General features: G+C 33.5%; 1 protein-coding gene across 1 annotated transcript in view; it reads left to right on the top strand.

Moving 5' to 3' along the window:
• Nucleotides 1-4,923: 4,923 nt before the first annotated feature.
• Nucleotides 4,924-20,051, top strand: part of LOC145682039 (uncharacterized) — a 53,606-nt gene continuing 38,478 nt past the window's right edge. The window contains exon 1 of the mRNA XM_081753639.1: nt 4,924-7,463. Coding sequence (XP_081609765.1) covers nt 5,180-7,463 — 2,284 coding nt within the window. The 5' untranslated portion in view covers nt 4,924-5,179. The remainder of the gene's footprint in view (nt 7,464-20,051) is intronic.

The raw sequence follows: 20,051 nt of genomic DNA, 5'->3' as shown, positions 1-20,051 counted from the left end.
AGTAATATTTTGTGAGATTGAGGAAGCGACTATTTGACGAGCTTTTGCCTTTTCGCAAGGATAGGAATAGCCTTATTAAGATCAGAATGTTATCCGAAAAGTCCTACCGGTGGTTTCGCTTGAACTCGCCCCCTTACGGGTTCTCGCGGCGCTACAGTACTGTGGTGGAAGACGTAACGTGTTTAGAAAACAATTCATGAATACGACCTCTAAGTGTCATGTTTAGGGCCTAATATGAGTTATAAATGTGTCTGAAACGATATTGTTTGCGAGCGATTATTCCTAACGTCTTCCACCATTACTCCTACTGTTAGAAATAATAATATTTTCGTTCGCCATTTCCAACACGTTCCATAAATCCGTTCAACCAAAATTTGTAAATAGTTACTATTTTTTTATATTCGTATGTATATTTTGTTAAAATATCAATATATCGCGTAAATAATCCAATCTCTTTTAACCAAAAAAAAAAAAAAAATGTGTCACTTTGTATCGTGGTGAGGACAAATCCTACTTAACTTCTGTTTAGGCATGCAAAATTTCGATATTAATATTGTCCAGGAGCTGGCAGCTTCTTTTTCCCCTCTCGTTTCCTTATGGACACTAATCCCTCAAAACTATCTTTTATCCTTTCTTTTTCTTTTCCTATCAACTTCAGTATGCTTATGCACATTGCAATAGGATGTAATATTGAGGTCTTAAATTTGCAGTAATAATAATAATAATAATAATAATAATAATAATAATTATTATTATTATTATTATTATTATTATTATTATTATTATTATTATTATTATTATTATTATTATTATTATTATTATTATATTAAGATTTTTAAAGTTGCTCTAAAATTAGGCAAAACTTACAGATAAGTTGGGATTTCGAGAGGGTGTCTGGACCTCCAAGACACACCTCTGCAACTCAGCCCGTATTTATATATTGTGCACCCCTGTGCTCTAAATAATTTGCCGCCCCCGCTCAAAATTTTGCCGCCCCCTCCCATCAAAGGCGACTATATTACAGTTCAATTCACAGTTTTTGGGATCGCTTAGATGAATAGTGACAGTTTTAATAGAATTCTAGATCATACCCCACTCCCCAGAAAGAGGGGGAGATTTCAAAAGTAATCGAAAACAATAGATATTAGTGTTCAGTTCATAGTTTTCGAAGTTGCAAAGTTTAATTATATCAGTTTCCATGAGGTTCAAATTCATCCTCACCCCTTATAGTGGGGGTGAAAGAGAATGATTTTTAAAAAAATATTCAGTTAAGCGAGCTAATTAGTAACTACTATAATTAGACAGAATAAAACACATAAAGATATTTTTGTTGCTAGTTTTAAGTATTACTTTATTGTGAATTTTAAAAAAGTAAAATTTTGCCGCCCCTAAATTCTGCCGCCCTGTGGTCAAGCACAGAATAGCACCTACCTAAATACGGGCCTCCTGCAACTACATAAATTTTAAACCAAAGCGTTCCACTAAAGTTTCATGTAGAAAGTATTCTACAATATGTTTAGGGAAAATTAACTGTAATAAAAATAACTGAATATCATTGAACAGTAAGACATATAATAAACTAACTTTTAGGATATGTAGAAGTAATTATAAAAGCTTTACTACAAAAATACCTACACAGACCATAATAAATTCAATGAGCTCCGAAATACAAAGTAACAAAATAGCGTATAAGATACAGTCTACAAATCAATTGTTACTTAAAGAATGGACAGACACTATCTCGAGAATCAAGATAAAACGAGAAATGTTTACCATACTTTTCGTCTCGTCTCGAATTCCATCTCCAAAGCGAAACGGTAATTTGAGTTTGCTTTGTCCCGTCTTACATGTAAAATGTTAACTCTCGTCTCAATTTTGTTTGTTTTGTTTCAGAAACGATTTGAAGAATTCCTCTTCTCGTGAGCAACACTAAACAAAACCGAAATATTCTTGCCAAATGTTACATTTCTGGTTGTAATGTTATGCCCTGAGCAATAATAAGCTCTTAACTTTTAATATTCTATGAGATAATAATTATTATTATTAGTTTATTATTATTATTATTATTATTATTATTAGACCCTATTATTATTATTATTATTATTATTATCATTATTATTGTTGTTGTTATTATTATTCCTGAAGATTTGGTAGTTCAAGTATTGAAACATCCGAGTATTCAAATATCAGAAGAAAATAAAACGTGTGTCGTCGCCTAAAAATCACCACCAAAAATTCTAAAGTAAAAGAAAAAGTAGTGTTCATCGTGGATGCGATTCGATTCGACTATCTTTAGATTACTGGTCGAGCGCCTTGATCACTTAACCAAGACGACTACGCAGCAATTGATTTCTGTTTAGTTTTTTTACGAGTATAATATAAACACCGTATTTGATTCAAAATAAAGGAGTTTTGTATTTTGTTTTAAAAAAATCTGTAATGTTGATAATTTAGTGAATACAGTGATATAATGCCCTCCGAGTCCTCAATTACTTCTGCATATATTCCTGTGTTTGCCAATCAATCTGACTATTAACAAGCTACTGTTTTGAGCGAACAGAAAAGGCTCTTTATTTAGGCAAGCCGGAAGAAGTAACGCTTTAGATGAGTGGATGTACTTTCGTAATCCGAAAATCCGTGTTCGATTCTCGCCTTCGCCGTTTCCACTTTTTAAAATGTTTCGTTTACAAGGCTTAGGTCTCGTTGGATGCTGCTAATGAAAGATAATCTCCAGTGGAGAAATTCAGTGATGATGTAATCCTGAAAATAAAGGAAGGGAAATGAATGGAGAAAACGAGTTACAGAGTTAATGGTTCTATATTTGATATTAACCGTTAATTTCGTGCATTTTTAAGTTGTTGTTTATTGACATTATATTCACCTCTTTTCTCCTTGTGTCTCAATGTGTAAATTTGCACAAATATTAAACAAATCTCGAACCCTCAGTTATATTTGCAACCTAAGGAGAAATACGCTTAATACGGGTAAGTTCTCCAACTCGTTTAAGTGTTATCAAATTTTGCATTTTTAATATTTACAAATAAATTACTGCGTAACAATATTTAGCATTTTCAAAAGTAATTTAACAAATAATGAAATCAGACAAGTTGTTCCTTCGAAGTAACATTACGTATCAATCAATGGCGCCGGAACCCAGGAGCTCAGATCTTGTTAGACCCCCAACATTTTCAATAGGGGATGGGTTCTTGCAGTGAATGATCAATCCATACTTTAATTGATTTGCAGGTATTACTACTGTTAATAATTTTAAACTTCAGCGCAAGACTTTGTGTTTATTTTAATAGAAGAAACTAATGCATATACCGAATAATCTATCCGTATATTATTTGATACGGGTCTATGTATAATAATTTGAAGTAAGTTAACTTGTTTATATAATCCCTCATTTGAGTTAATTATAAGGTTATTTCAGTTCCCCGACTGTTATCTTCTCATCGGCGCCTCTGGTGTCGATATATTTTTTCTGGTACTATGCTGTGTACTGTGAGTACAAGTATGGAAAGACTCCCTTTTGTCATTTCGTCAGCCAGCGTTTTGTCTCACTCCTGAACAAAAACACTCTTTACGATTTGTTCTTTTCATCAGTGGGGGCAACTTGGGCGGGGCGTTAGTTGGGTTGCCTATCTTACGGATTTTGTACCTCAAGAATTTCTGTAGCCCGCTGTACATTTGTATTGGAGTGAAAGTTTTCTTAGACTTATTGTTACGCCTCAATAACTAATTTTTCGACGTGATATTGTCTAGTACACATACCTAATACCTCTATGATGTCGCTTTTATTTTTGTATGGTTTCCGTGTAACCACTAGCTATTTAGACAAGCAATTTTCGGGAAACTCATATTTGTGATGTTCATCAGAAGTTTATTAAATCATATTTTGGAAATGTTTAAAAATAGTAGTTTCACAAACCCTCGGTACCCGCAAATCCATAGAGATGCGTGTTTTGTTTTGTTTTGTTTTGGGTTTTTTTTTGTTTGTTTTTTTGGATTAAAAGTACTTTTGAGGTTTCGAAGTTGTACCATCTAGTATGCAAACTACACATCTGTAGTGTCGCTCTTTATTTCTCCATATTTTGGTTACCATGAGGCTCACAAAGTTGCGGTTTATAGTAAACAGATATCTGTAACGTTCTATACATTTTAGGGACTTTTATTTCAATATATTTAAAAATTCAGAAATTAGGTACCCTAAGATACCCTCGAACTCCGTTAGGGTACTCACCTAATTTTGTGAAGTAATACATATTGAATTGCTGTTAAGTTTCAGTAAGTTCTTTTTCGAAATTCATCGTTCTTTCACCTGTAACCCAAAAGCCCACAATATCTACTTTCGCTTCTACGGCTTGGAAGGCTACACTTTCTAATCCTCTCTTTCTGCTGTGTTAAGAGTAGAATTTACGGTCAACAATATCTTCCAATCTACATCTGTAAGTTCTGCACAGCATTGTGCTCTGTTCTGAGTGGTATATCTGTAAGCTCTGAATCAGTAAGGTAAAGCATATAGCATATTTCACTGATATGGTTCGTTTCTCCACCGTAGGACGCCCTAATTCGTTTTGTTAACTAATGTAAGAATATGTTAAAATTAGGACCAGAGCTATCAAGGTAATATTTACATTTATTTTGTCCTCTCATTTCAGATTTTGGAAGAATATAGGGTTTCCTACATATGCACTTATCGTCAAATTCGGTTTCATTGTCCTGCCGTTCTGTAGTAACTGATAGCTGGTATATCTCTTTAAGGTAAATCGTTTAAGAAGGAAGTCAAGTACTGTACCTAGTAACATATATGACAAGATTCATAATGTAAAATATTTAAAATATTTTGACAGTAACTGTTGTTTGTTAAGCTAGGTTCAACGACTTGCATGTTAAATCCATAGAGGTAAAATTTGTGAATTATACTTTAGTTATTATGAAACCAACTAGAGTAATCCTAGACTCTAATTGTCATATTTAAAACATATCTAACGGTGTGTGCATACGAAAGGCCAACTTCATTGGAGAACATAGCACTCACCTTATTTAAGGGAAAAATAAGCTTGCAATTACGTTAAATTCTTGAGCAACGTTATTAAGAGCAGTATTCTAAACGACAATATAAATCTTCAACTTATTTTCCAACAGTCAAGTGAATTCATATTTTGTATGTTTAACAATGACAACAAAAATTACTTGTGCACTTGTAAATTTGTTTGTAATTAATATTTCTTTGGCCTTGCCATTAGCGTGTGAGATTTTAAATAGAACATCACTGTTTAAAAATGAATATTCCCTTGAGGAAACATGTAATGTCTACCACGCTACTTTGTACTCTCTTATTCGTTGTGGAGACAGATTTCTTATTAACTCTTCTGACACAGTTAATGTAAAGCCTGAAAATCAAACGTTAGTGTCAACCACTGAAATAACATGTTTAGATACATCTATCATCAAAATTCCTCGAGATACATTTGTAAAAATGAAAGGTGTTGAAATACGTATGAAAATAAATAACTGCAACATAGACGGAGAATTTTTAAGACATCTTGCTAAAGCAATCCATTTACTTCCAAATGCTGAGTCCAAACTCAAATTGTTCATTTACGGTGACAGAAACAAGTATATAAATTTCAACAATGAAACATTCGTGAATTTTAACATGTGCCTTTATATAGGAATATTTTATCAAAATTTCGTTGATTTTCCAAATGATCTACTACCGAGATCTTTACAAAGTTTGCGAATAACTGATTCCAATCTTACGACACTACCAGAAGGACTGTTTCACTTATCTGGGAACTTAGAAGTACTGAATTTAGATAACAATCTATTTGAGCATCTGCCTAACAATATATTCGCAAATTTGCATGTTCTTCGAAAGTTGTCTTTAAAAAGAAACAAATTGTTGCATTTGAATGAAGATTTATTTCGGGGGTTAAAACATCTCACACACTTACGTTTAAGTGGTAATATGATTCATTCACTTTCTGATGATATTTTTAGTGATTTGGATTCATTAACTCATTTGACTTTGTATAACAGTGAAATTAATTCTGTCAATAAACATGCCTTTGGTAATTCTACAAAAATAAGATATTTATGGGTGCAATCATGCAAGCTAGAAATATTGGTCCAGGACACTTTGAAAATATTCCCTTTGATAAAGTTACTAGATATCTCAAATAATAGTATCAAAATTACAGAAAATCTTGTATATCCTTCGACAATTACGTCACTGTCATTATCTTACAATGATATTCCGAATATTGTTAACAAAACAAGATTTTCTGATATCTCGGTTTTGGAAGAATTTAAAATGAGAAACTGTGGAATAGATAGTATTCCATCGACCTTCCTCGCTGGAGCGACCAATTTAAAAATTCTTGATCTGGGGCAAAATTATATTGATGAATTACCATTGAACTTTCTCAGTGATTCGACAAACCTACAAAACCTATTTTTTGATCACAATAATATTTCGAAAATTCATCCAAATATATTGCAAAAGAAAACACTTCAATCTTTGTTCCTAAATGATAATAAACTTAAAGTGCTTCATAAATATCTATTCCAAAACTTAACTCAGCTTAAAATTCTTGATTTAAGTAACAATAAAATAAGTTCGATTGATAATTTGGATTTCAAAGATTTAAAAAACTTGCAAACACTAAATTTAAGTGGCAATCTTATATCAAGTGGAAGAACAAATATGCTATCTCTTGTATTTCAAACTTTGATTAAGATTCAAACATTAAACCTACGCGAAAATTTTATAGAAATCTTTGGGACAATGTACTTAGGAAATTCCAGTTTTCTGCGAGAATTGGATGTGTCAGGAAACAAACTAACGAACTTTTCAGTGGTAAATGAGTTGCCTCAACTGAAGATACTTTCCTTGCACAATAATCCACAGCTTAAATTAATATTTTCTCAACTTCACTTCTTAGAGTCTTCAATTTATGTTAACGAAGTGTCCTCTTCCCCTCTTATCCGGAATATACCAAGTGTAAACTACATCGACGTATCAAATTCAAATATTTCTAATATTCTTGGTGTCTTTCGAACGATGAAATATTTACGACTACTCAATATTTCTTACAATAAAATCACGAATCTTACATCATCTGATCTAGTTTATCGATCGGACAACTTGACAATAGACTTGAGCTTTAATAGTATAAACTTTATTATATTAAAGGATAAGGAAATTTTACGTGCCTCAGAAAATTCAACAACCAGAGTTAATATGTATATTCGGAGTAGAAGTTTGATTTGTGATTGTTTCTTATTTCTTTTGCTCAGGTTTCATCAAAATGATATTACATTGCGCACCATTGATGCTAATGTTGCAAATATATCCCAAAGTTCTTTCATTTGTGATAAGCCAAGTGTTTTACGTCAACAATCTGTAGAGAATACTGAGGATTGGACTTTACACTTACTGTCACTTTTTGGTTTATGTTTGCTATAATATCTCCTTCTCTTAGTATAAATTGCTCTTTTTTCCTCGACTTTTTTTTTTTGATAGAATAGTCTTCAATAGTAATCATGATAAGTTTCATTCGTATGAGACTTGCTGCAGAGTGAGTTCTCTTCCTTTGAAGTTTGTATCTTGTAGGTAGGAGCATTTTCATCACAACCTTGAAATGATAGAAAATAATAAGTTGATATTATACAGTGTTACGGTTTGTCCAATATTACTGTCAGAGATCAGTAACTCAGGAGTCATAGAATATCTAGTTTCAAAAAGTTTAATTCAAAAGAAACATGAATAATTCAATACAATGGCACGGAACACTCTGCAGCAGAAAAATTAACAAACTAATTACATCTCTTTAATCTGTAGATTTAAATTTTAGTAAAGTGTTGCTGGTTTAGTTTTGGTAAGTAATTGCACTTAAATTATAAATATGTCCAAAAATAAAGCTTTGTGAAAATAAACCTGTGTGTTATCATTAAAAACGTAGACTTCATAGTTGATGATTCAAGTGACACTAAATTATTGTGTCCTATCTCTTGTTTATGTTGTCTATATCAATATTCAGATTAGGATTTTTATATTCATATAGAAAAATAATTCGTATGTTCCTCTCAATGAGCGAATTCGTTCTGTGTAGTGCTTTAACATAATTGATCTTGTGTTTAGAAGCATGAAGATATTGTGAAAGGCCTGAAAGGCTTTGTTTATTTTTCTATGCTCTTTTTAAATGAAGCAAAAAAAAAAACTGTCGTGATTGGACGAGTTTTCAGGTTTCTAACGCCAACTCCAGACCTGATACTAATTGGTTTTCTGTCTCTTGGAGATTTTCTTCCTGAACCTCTCCATGACTTCTTGTTCTCTGAAAGAAACAAAGAAAGACTGATAGTTTTAACTTCAAAAATATGTAGAATAATACAGCTTAACTGTATGATAGCATAATTGTGACCACGATGTGTTATTCTAATTTGTTACTAATACATAACATAATTGTTTTAGGCTATAAAATAGGCTTGAATACCCGGTAAATGTACATCATTTGAAGTATTCTTTTATGTACAATCCATGTATTTAGTGTACCAAACGAAACTTGAAAGTGCAAATGAACAGAATAGTTCTTAATGCAAATATTTTAAAATATGAAAAATGCTATAGGCCTATTCAGTAGCATTAAGCAATATAGCTTAATAGGCAATGTATTGCTATCAAAATTGGATTTTTGTCTTTCTTTCGTATCACATGAGTAACACTGTACCAAGAAACAAAGCTTAGTGTAGGTATCTCTCTGAATCTAAGCTTCATTAGACTGTATTAACTGTATCTGTTGTTTCAAGTTTCTAATCTAGAAAAATTGAATTATCATGGCAATAAACACAGTTACCAATATAATCGGAATTATAATTAGATAATCATATGTAAAATTTCAAAATGTTATAAAAGTTTCAAAATAAAGTATAAATTGTTTTGAGCATATTTTAGATGTTGCAGTTCCATATTTAAATCAGTTTCGGTTTTAAGTGAAGTTGATAAATGGAGTTAAGAAGACATAAATCAGTCGAAAATTCATACAGATAAAATACTTGAGCGTACATTTTCATGCATAGTTCGACAAGATCGAAGAAAATTTACTTTTGTGGCGCTAAAAAGTAGTAGTTTCTTGTGTTGATGGAAAAGTGTTATTTGAACTGATAATTTTGAAACGACGCAAGCCACTTTTTGGAGAAAAGGAGCTATTTTGTGCTGAACTGTTCCATGAGGAAAGCTGAATCATTTTATGTTGAAATTATTCAATTCTTACTAATTGACATGTCAGAAAATATACTGTCAAATTTCTGTTTACTGCAGAAACATTACTTTTGGAGTTTTTCTGTTTCTAGTCTTAACATTTGCAACTTTGTAACTATGTGATACTACTTACAAATCTCCCCCAATTCAACAATGAAGCAACTGTTTCGGTTATAAGTTGTGTTTAGTTCCTATATTGGTATAGGAGTGTTAACAAGCAAAATTCAATCAGAAAGGAAGGTTTCGTTTGAAGTTGAAGTGAGCGAAACGGTAATTGAAAATCCGACAAAACGCAAAGTGTAAGAAACAGAAATTACTAAAAATGTACAGTAATTAAGAGATCAAGAAAGACCAATAAGTTTTTCAATCAACTTCATGGGTTAATAAAGCTTAGTGTGGAAAGGTAGAACTTCACAGTTCTGGATTTTGATTACATGAGAAATGTATCATTGCGAACAAATTCCTGTACAGGAATTATTTTATCTCCGCCAGTTAATGGATAATATAGAGCTATTTGAAATAAATAACACCAAGACTGAAGGTGGGCATTTCTATCTATATGGTAAAACTCAGGGTTCAAGAAACCAAATGTATTAGGATCATTGTGAATAGCATTATTTCTTGAAAGTACTTTCATATTCTGAGGACTGCAAATGAACGAGCCTCAAAGAAAAGCATAATATAAAAAAGGAATTAAGTAAAGCCAACATAGGCGATCTCAAGAAAATACAACAGTATATTCCAGATGAATTGGAGATATTTTTGAAGACATTATTGAAATAAAGAATCCATAAAGACTATTTTTTCAGTTTTGAGGATCTTTCAAACAATAACCAGGATTTACGTAATGTTAAGCTATTCTTTACTCTTTCCGATATATCTTATATTTGTTTATGTCTTTGCCCTGTGAATTTCATGTAACTTTTAAATGTTGATTCAGAAATATTGTATATAAAATATGTATCAATATTTTGTAGATAAATCTAATTTTACATTAATAAAAAAAAGGTTTGCAAAACAATTAACAAAATTTACGTTAACTTATGAGTCAGAGTAAGTTTTCTGATTTGAGATCATTTTCCTCATCAAAGTGAAACACCTGAAGTACAGACTGTATAGTAAATTATTTGTATGACAATGTTCTTAAAATATAAATAAACGTAACATTTGATTTACTCTTATTTTTTCTAAAAACAGTTTGTTGTTTATTCTGAAAAAAATGTGTCTCTTGAATTACAATGTTTCATAAATTCTCGATTCATTTATTTATGTACTTTATATGCAGCAAAATATGCTGTTAATTAGCAGATTGTATTTATTGCTGTTTGCATTTCCTAAGGATAACACGCATAATTCTTTATGTATATGTTCCTTATAATAATTACTTCAAGTAATAGATTTTTATTAATAAAAAACATGTGATGTTTAAAAGTAACGAAGTATTAGATCAATTACTTTTATATCTTCAACACTGCTGACGTCAAATTTACACATAGTAGATGATTTACAAAAAAATATGCATAAAACACTAATAATAAAGAATAAAAACATATACTATACTAATCTCAGTATACAAATATTTAGAACATAATATGAGCATGATTATGTATATATGAGTTCATTTATTATTGAAAATTAAGTTGTTGTTAAATATTGTTATATATATCGATCAATGCACTGAGCAAACAGACACACAAATTCAGAAACACTAATTGAAATACAAAATAATAAGCTACATAATGTAGATAAGTAGGAAAAACACGAATAGGATATTTTGCATATACACAGAAAAAACTGAAAACAATAATAGATATTTAGTTTACTGCTTAGGATAGTAAATTTGAAAATATACAGGGTATTCTCCTATATACACAGAAAATACACGAAACAATAACAGAAAAGTGAGCATGATTATATTCAACACATTTATTAATGTTAAGAAATTAAGTGCATATAAATTTTTTTTAGTTTTCTGCAGTTGCACAATTGTCATATTTTATGTTGCAGGATATTACAGAATATAAAAAATCGAAATTATAGAGTATAGAAAAAACAATGTTGAAGATGGAGTTTTTACCGATATAAAATCTGTTTAACTTTCAGTGTCAACATACAAGAAATATTTATTGTTTCTTAGTTGTTAATGGTAAATATGCACTAAAAACTCTGAAAAAATAATAATAAATATTGTATTTACAACAATTTTATTTGATGATGGTCTTTGGTTTGGGCATTATTGATACAAAACTATGATCGGGGAGTAAAACGTCTCGGCTTGTCAATTTCTATTGTTGCATTTGAGTTCAGCGTCCCTTTCAGCAGCGATGTTAATATGAGACGTGAATCTGTAGCTTAACATGAGATACGAACCATATTAACTCTCTCCGGAAATCGAACGTGGGTCTCAACGCGCCAAGGACCGAGTATGCAACCCACATTGTCACGAGAGAACTGTCATGTCTGTTGGGCCTCATAAATCTCCAGTACTGTTTCAGACAATTTATACAACAATTGAATTAGTTGTCAATTATACAAAAAATATAAATTCTAGCTGCGCTCAAGTGTGCCAGCATTCCACCAACTAACCCGTGTTGTAATCGAGTGGTTCTGAGTTTATCTCCAGATTCAGCATAAGATAAATAACTATTTATTGTTTTACATGAGAGATTGGTGATTTGTAAAATTATTAAGAGAAAGTCACAGACAAGTGATCTTTGTAGGATGTATTAATTTGGTATAACTATAGACATAAGCAGGGGTGCCTACAAGGGGGGCTATGACGCAAAGTGCGTCATTGAAATATTTGGGGGGGTTAAAAAATCTGTATAAATATGTTTGAGGGAGTGTAAAAATTAATCGAAAAGATTTTTTTCATGGAAGAACACCTACGGGTTGACAATTGGGGGGGGGTGCGTCATAGACATAAGGAGGGTGGGCACCACTGACATAAGAGCGAAATTTTTTATGCACTCAGATTAGTACGCATAATCAGCATATCACTAAGGTATGGATCTCTAAACTTTCTCTGAAATTGAACTCGATCTTACCTGTTACTATTATTTACTGAACCTTCGTTTCTCTTCATAAATGAACACACTGTAAACACGATACAGAACAGACACGTGTGAATACACACATTCAAGAAAAAGCCGAGTAATAATTATTAAATTACTTTACGTTCCTAAAAAGAAATGATCCCTTTACTATAAAGGTAAATAAGAAGGTTTTGTCGCTTTTTCACCCACCATCTTCGAAAATCGATATGTCACTTAAGACGTGCCTGGAATATCAAAAATAGTCCCTACCAGCATCGTCGACCTTCTGCCAACATTCTGGAAGGCCATGGATTCCATCGCGGTACAGCTCAGTGCGCCATGAAGTGAAGAAGGTATCAAGTGCATTTTGCACCTCTACTAGGAACTTGAACTGGTGTCCTCTAAGCTGATTGTCCAAGGAATGGAACAGGTGATAATCGGATGATGCAATATCCGGGAAGTATAGCGAATACTGTTTCCCATCCAATACGTATAATGGCGTCCCGGGTCATACCAGCCACGTGGGGCTTAGCGTTGCCCTGTAACAATAGGACCGTCTTGCGATTCAGAAGTGCTGGCTCCAGAGTTTTGAAGTTTTCTTGAACACGGCTCAATGATACTCTGACCAGCTTGTAGCAGTGCCCGATGCACGATGCTGCGAGCAGTCCACCAAACACACAGGAGGACCTTCTTCTGGTGCAGTGCTTGTTTCGGCTGTTTTAGAACCGGATCATGGGATGATGACGGAGCGTCGCCGTGGAGCTTCGTACAGGACCCTCTTCTCATCACATGTCAACACCCTGTCCAGAAATTTCTCCTTCCTCACACGAAACAGCAAAGAAACACAGGTGTCTCCTCGTATTGCCTTGTGGCCGGAAGTCAAATCATGTGAGTCCCATCTACCTAACTTGTAGTGTTTCCCAAGTTGATGCAGGTGCTGCCAAATGCTTTCTCTATTCACACTGAATTGTAGTCCCAGTTCCTCACATGTGTGGCCACTGTTCGACTGAATTCCTGCCTGAAGATCTTCATTTTGTCTTCCGTCACGTAGTGCGCATTCGAGTGTTTCGTCACCGCCCTTAAACTTGTTAAAACACCGCTGCACTATCCGCGTAGTCACATACCCTCACCAAAGGCCTGGCATATTTTCCGACCGGCTGTAGCGGCGTTTGACCCCAGTTTGAACTCGTACAGCATACACGCTCTTATGACGCTCTGTGGAGGTCCCATGTTCACTCTGTCCTTACGCAAGTTTACGGTGTAACTGAACTGCCACGACCAAGTAGTATGTTGGATATACCCACACCAACAACTGACCTTCATCTTATCTCCATTCGCATTCAACTCACGGTGTGAGGGCCAATTGAACACAGGCCTCCACAGAAAGCGACAGAACTTTCTTGGTTACCTTTATATTATGTCACAACCTTATACACTTTTATCTTTGCATGAATTTTTCACTTCCACTATTATTTTATTATTCTAGAACAAAAATCGTATCTTTTTATCTTTAAATATATTTATATTTCCGCTGAAAAACTTCCCACTGCCACAGTGAGGAAGTGGAAAGGAGGATTCATTGAAGTTATAATTCTAGGAGAGCCCTCTTAGAATACTTTTAATGTCGAGAACAAATAAAAAAAAATAATGCTTCCAAGAAACATTCATTGGGTTAAATATATGTTGTAATTATTTGTATAACAGAATATTCGTCGCCACTATATATTTTAACCTTTCTCATCTGTGAGCCACGGGCAACAATCCGCCACTAATACTTTGTTTTCGCCTTTGTTTTAACCCATAAATGTATAATTTTCTTTTTGTATGGTTTTGCATACAGGCGTTCTTAACATTGCTACTTGCGTATGTGAAAATGCTGACGAAAATAACTTCAAGAGTCTATTTTAAAAGCTAAGGAAATCCTTATTTTGATTAATGTATAAATTTTCCACATCATCGTGGCCGGGGAGAGCAAGGGCAAGAGAGGCTCGATGTTTTCTTGGGACCAGTTAGTTACACTCGCTCAAGTAGGAAGTCGCATCCTCTTGTAAAATTTCTTGGACCACCGAACTCACAAAATACTCCTAATGCAAATTGTTGAATTTTCTTAAAAGTAATTTTCTCGTTTATAGTTAATGGAAACAGATTTATGAAAACATAACTTAGTAAACTATCTGCTACGATGTAGTTGAAACAAAATCGAAAATTGTATCCGTTATAGGTACGTTGTATAAGTTCGGGGAGGACAGAAATTCCGTTTTCCTTCTTCAGACTGACATACTACCTTGGCAAGATTTTCTATCACAAGAAAACCAACTGAAGTATGCTCCAAATTGGCTAATCAAATTGAGTCAGTAGTCACTTTGTGTTTCAAAGCTTCCAAAGGGATCCTAAGTAGATGTACATCCAATATCTGGATGTACACAGTATTCGAACATATATAAAATATAAGTATCTAGGTATATGATATAAACAATAAGACAATAGTATAAAGCGAAAGCTCCTCATTCACGAAATTCATGTTTTGTAACTACATTGCAAATAAGAAAACCGAGAATAGAGAATGACAACATATATTGGATTGTAATATATACGTTCCAAATTTATGGAATTACAAATTAATAATGATAAAAGTGTTTAATTATAATTTATGAACAAAATACAAATAGTTAGTTATCAGTCTTAGCCTGTGGTTTAAAAAAATTAGTTATTTTTTCTTATTTCATAGTTTTTTTAAAACATTGTAATTTTTACTGGTATTCTGCAGTGGTATGATTAATTTTCCCTTTGGAAAGAAGGAACAAGTTTATGAAAAACTCCCAGAGATCATTAGCCTATCGTAATCCTCAATTAATTTACTTTAAGGTCAACGTTATTTTTTCCGTACTGGTTATTTTTTCCAACTCCATTTCAGTTAAGTCTTCATCTTGTGATTCAATTTCAACTATTCGAAACTATTTTGTCTTATGTTCTTTGCAATTTGAACAATGTTTTCAGTCACTATTTGAACAATTTGTATGGAATCATTATTATCGTTCATAGTCAAAGTTGTCCACAGTATTTTAAAGTAAGTCGAGAATGTTGATTGCTTCAGTTCCCATGCTAATTCTTTTATGCAAACAATGCACTTCACTATGTCAACATTTTCCCAACATTAGTATCAATGTTAGCATCCCTTTCCATAACGTTAAATATGATTTAAACGGCTCTCCTTATGTAATAGAATTTAAAGGCCTGAATTATTCCTTCGTCCATGAGTTGGATTGGCATAAAACCACCTTTAAATCTGAATGTTCTACTTCAAGCTCACGGGTATCACCTACTGTATTATCCAAAACTAGAACCGCCCTGAAATCTTAATTATTTCAGTTACTATGCTATACTGGAGTCACTAACTTCAGTATCTGAAAATGACTATGCCACATGCTGCACAAAATGGACGGAGCAATGGCAACTGTGTATCGATAAAGAGGAAGAGTTTGTTGAGTAATAGACACAGGTTCTCTGTATTTCCTTGTTCTTGGAAATTAGATAAAACAGTACGTACTTTAGGCATTCACCTACTACATAGTAAATCAAGAAAAAGCATGTCTGGATCATAAACAAAGCTAAAATCCCACTCTACCATTCTAACGTCTTGAATAAATAATAATAATAATAATAATAATAATAATAATAATAATAATAATAATAATAATAATAATAATAATAATAATAATAATAATAATAATAATAATAATTGTGAACAAACAGCAACTTAGCATAAGCCTGATTTTAAATTTTAGAACGGAAATAAACACATATTTTGAAAGGGAGAAAGGATCGTCGCAAGACAGAGAAAAAAATCAGTTAGGTTTTAGTAATGATATCGGCAACAAATGAATGTTGCATCGACAGCACAGCCATACAACCACACACATACACACACACACACACACACACACATTTCGCTAACTTTTTCTAACGTCTTAACCGTTTACATTATGACCTGCTTTTTAAAAAATAATAGTGTCGTGCAACGAGCTCACTACTGATTCAATTTAATGAATTACCGAGTTCTCAAAACATATATTATTTTTCATTTATATCGATTTTGAACGAAGTGTGAAAAACTTTGATATATTGCTATTGCTATTGTTCGCGTGATTTCCAATACATCATTAACTAAGTTTCTTAAGTTATTGTAGGCATACATACAAAAACACCTTATCTTAGGGTTGCCATATTTTAAAATTAGAAAAGTGGGGGATTCGAAACGGTAAGTACCGATGTGAACTTATGTATTACAAATACTGACCTGGGATCCTTCGTACCTTGGTAAGTGGCAGTTACAAAGTACTTTTCTAACGAAACTAAAGTAAAGGAAATTTAGTTTTTGCCTTTCATGTTTTATTAAGTTCAACAAATGTGAGTCTCGAATTGTAAAGTAAGTATTAAGTAAGTATTACAGTAAGATATCTGTAATTGAAAGGATATCTGTAAGGCATTTTGCAAGGATATCTGTAAGGTATTCTCTCTAAGAAACACAAAATAAATTCTAAATGTTTATCATAAGAACGGTAAAACATGTTTTGGTGTTTTGGTCCATCTTTTGCACTGGAAATCGTCCTTCGACATTCTTGTATTTTAAGAAGTCGTGAATAATTCAAGTAAGTTTGTCACAACATCCAGAAACAAATATTCATTCGTATAGAACGTCCAGGATATTACATTAAACACACATGAATTACAAAGAAAACCAGTGTGCGTTAGGGCAAATCTCTTATTAGCAAACGACTCTGCGCACGCCGCACACTGGGCAAATAGCTCATAGCCTGGGCCTGAGCGAGAGTCCAAATTTAGCTCAATCGTGATTGAAATTGACACATAGATGTAACGGTTTACTTTGAATATAACAATACTTTATCAACAAAGTCTTCGTAGATTTTTCTCCAATCCAAAAAAGCTGGTGGCTTTGCTTGATTAAGAGATGACTAAGCGGCAGAGCCGTAGCTAAGGGGGGGGGGGGCAGCGGGGCGCCCGCCCCGGGCGCTGACAACAAGGGGGCGCCGAACGAGCAAGGAGAAAGAAAAGTTGTGTTGGACATGAATAAAAGACGAGTCGCCCCCAGAAAGTATTGGCGCCCTATTAGATCAATATTGCTGTCGGTTATCAATGAAATACGTAGATTTCTTAAAAATTTTCTTGCTCGCTTCGCTCGCAATACAAAAGTTTAAATAAGTCACAACAAGTTTTTACTTATTACTTAAAGAGTTATAGATAATTTCTTAATTACATGTGGTATACAAGGTGCCGAGTAATGACTTATAGTGTACGCAGGAGCATTTTCAAACTCAGAAACGAGCAAAGTCGTGTTCGGCGTTTTGACAGTGATGAGTTTGCTTAGTTCAAAACGTTTTTCTACCCCTGGAGGCTCAGTGGTAGAGCGTTCACCTCTGGTACTTGGGGTCCCGGATTCGATCCCAGCCCCGCCAAGTGAACTTTGTGGTGGACAAACACCGCGTGCGTGTGTTTTCTCGGGGTTCTCCCGTTTCCTCCCACTTTCTTCATTCCACCATTTCATTCGTTACTCATCATCACCGTCTCCTTTAGCCTAACCGGCATAAACGTGGGACGTAAAAATCAAAGATTTCATTTCATTTTTTTTCTACCCAATGCGATTAATCACGACGCACAGTGGAGCCAAGGCACTGAATTCTTGGCAAAAATAAGAATTCGCAATATGAAGCAGAAAATTGAAAGAAAACCAATTAGTTTGGTGTGTGCAGTGGCTACAATAATGTTACTTCGACATTATTTTATCAAAAACATAGAGTGTTACATCTTAAAAGGAAATATTCCTTATATTCGCGCCTAAATAATATAACAGATTATATGATTGGCATAAACAAACGCGTGGGCAATATGCTTTGATTTGGCAACTTACGATTGACTTACATTCTTACGCATGAAAGGAAAAAGTGTACTTATTCTTTTTACAACTGAAGAGTAATAAAATTGAAGAAAAGTTCTTGCTTCTCAAAATTATTTCCAAGTTGTTGAGGATTCGTTATGACAATGAAGTTGCAAGGACGCTTCAATACATAAAAATTATCTCATCACAAGTTTTCGATATATTATCAGATGTATTAAACATATTATGATTTACAAGCATCAGTAACCTGTTCAGCTTGTTTCATATATTGCATCGTGCATTACGTGGGCTGATTTCAGGGCTTGATTGGAACACTCTGAGCTGGAGCGAGCGGAGGCTCATTACAGTTGATTCCAATGTCACTTCTGTGCACGCATCGCATCACAAAAAAACGCAATACTGAATTGATCAACACCATTTTAAATATGGTTCTACCTTATGGTCCATAGATTGTTTGGCAAACATTGACGTTTCAAAATATCGCCACCATTAATCACACATGTTTGACTAGAGTTTAGTTCTGTTGGCGAATGCCAGAGAAGTATGGTTGGATGTTGGTAACAAGATGGGTCCTAGGGGGCGAAGCACCAAGTAGGTTTGGCGGCAAAATTCCCAGAATCGATTTATATTCAACTTTGTCACTGCGTGCATGGGGATCACACGTCTAATAATCTAACACTTGCTCTCACATTCATCCCACCTCAATTCAAAAGCAGCATTGCATCCAAAATGCGGTTTTCCTCAAACATTTTCATGCGCTATATTTCCCAAAAGTGCAAATATGTGCAGGTTTTCACTTTGCATACAGTAAGAACAATGTTTCCGCTACGATATATTAAAAAATCACAGTCATAACATCATTATGCCATATTTTCTACAAAAATGCCATTCTATCGTTTGACTACAGTTTATATGCTTTCAGTACCACATCATTTTCCAAATATGATATTAAGTAGGGGATTACCATAGGGATATGATACTGATATTAACATCATTCCAAATATGATTATTGATTACACATTACCTCAACATTCTAAATATACAAAACGATACATACATGTCGGTCGTGTCACCATGTTTACCAGTCACGGAATATCTACACGCAATGTAGGAATAGTCACATTCAAAGTCAATTTCCTATCTTCTGTCACTAAGCAGCACCTTTCCTGCTTCGGTGGATAACCAAATTTACACGTCCCATGAATTCATTGTAAATAGCTATCACTTCTTTTCCTGCACACTATCTTATGTGTACACTATTAAGGTTTCATTATAGCAAATTATATCAAGTCAATCTTTTACTTCATTCTTCGAGTTTTGCTAAGACTTGCCTGGTTTGGCCCCACTGTGCGACGTTGAGAATGAAGGTATGAAAGTGAGAAGAGTGAAGAGACACATTCAAGCTGCTGTTTGCTCGGGAATATTAAAAATAAAAGTAAACGAGGGAAACAATAACATTTTCGAACTTCAAGCAGTTGTAGAATAAGGGCTTAAGGGATCAAAACTTAGCCCGACGAAGTTCGACTTTTTTACACACACTAATCACTACCAATGATTTATTTTAAAATTCCATTGACATATCAAATGCTTCCAATTTGGAGGAATTTATTGAGGTCATTTTTCATCAACTTTTTATATCGGCACCATATTATTTTGTGTATGCGTGTCTAGTTGTGTGATGTTTTTATCTATCTACATACATACAAAACATGAGTACCGGTACACACATTCTTCATATATGTACGTGTAAGTGTATTTTAATATGTTAATTAATAATAAGTACCTTAAATTCGGAACTTTCATTCATTAAGAAATTAAGTAATTACTATAATTTCAG

The sequence above is a fragment of the Thermobia domestica genome, chromosome 3 (assembly GCF_964235325.1).
Source record: "Thermobia domestica chromosome 3, izTheDome1.hap1.1, whole genome shotgun sequence".
NCBI lineage: Eukaryota > Metazoa > Arthropoda > Insecta > Zygentoma > Lepismatidae > Thermobia > Thermobia domestica.
Note: the sequence above shows the minus strand (reverse complement) of the source record. Positions and strands in the feature narration are given on the sequence as shown.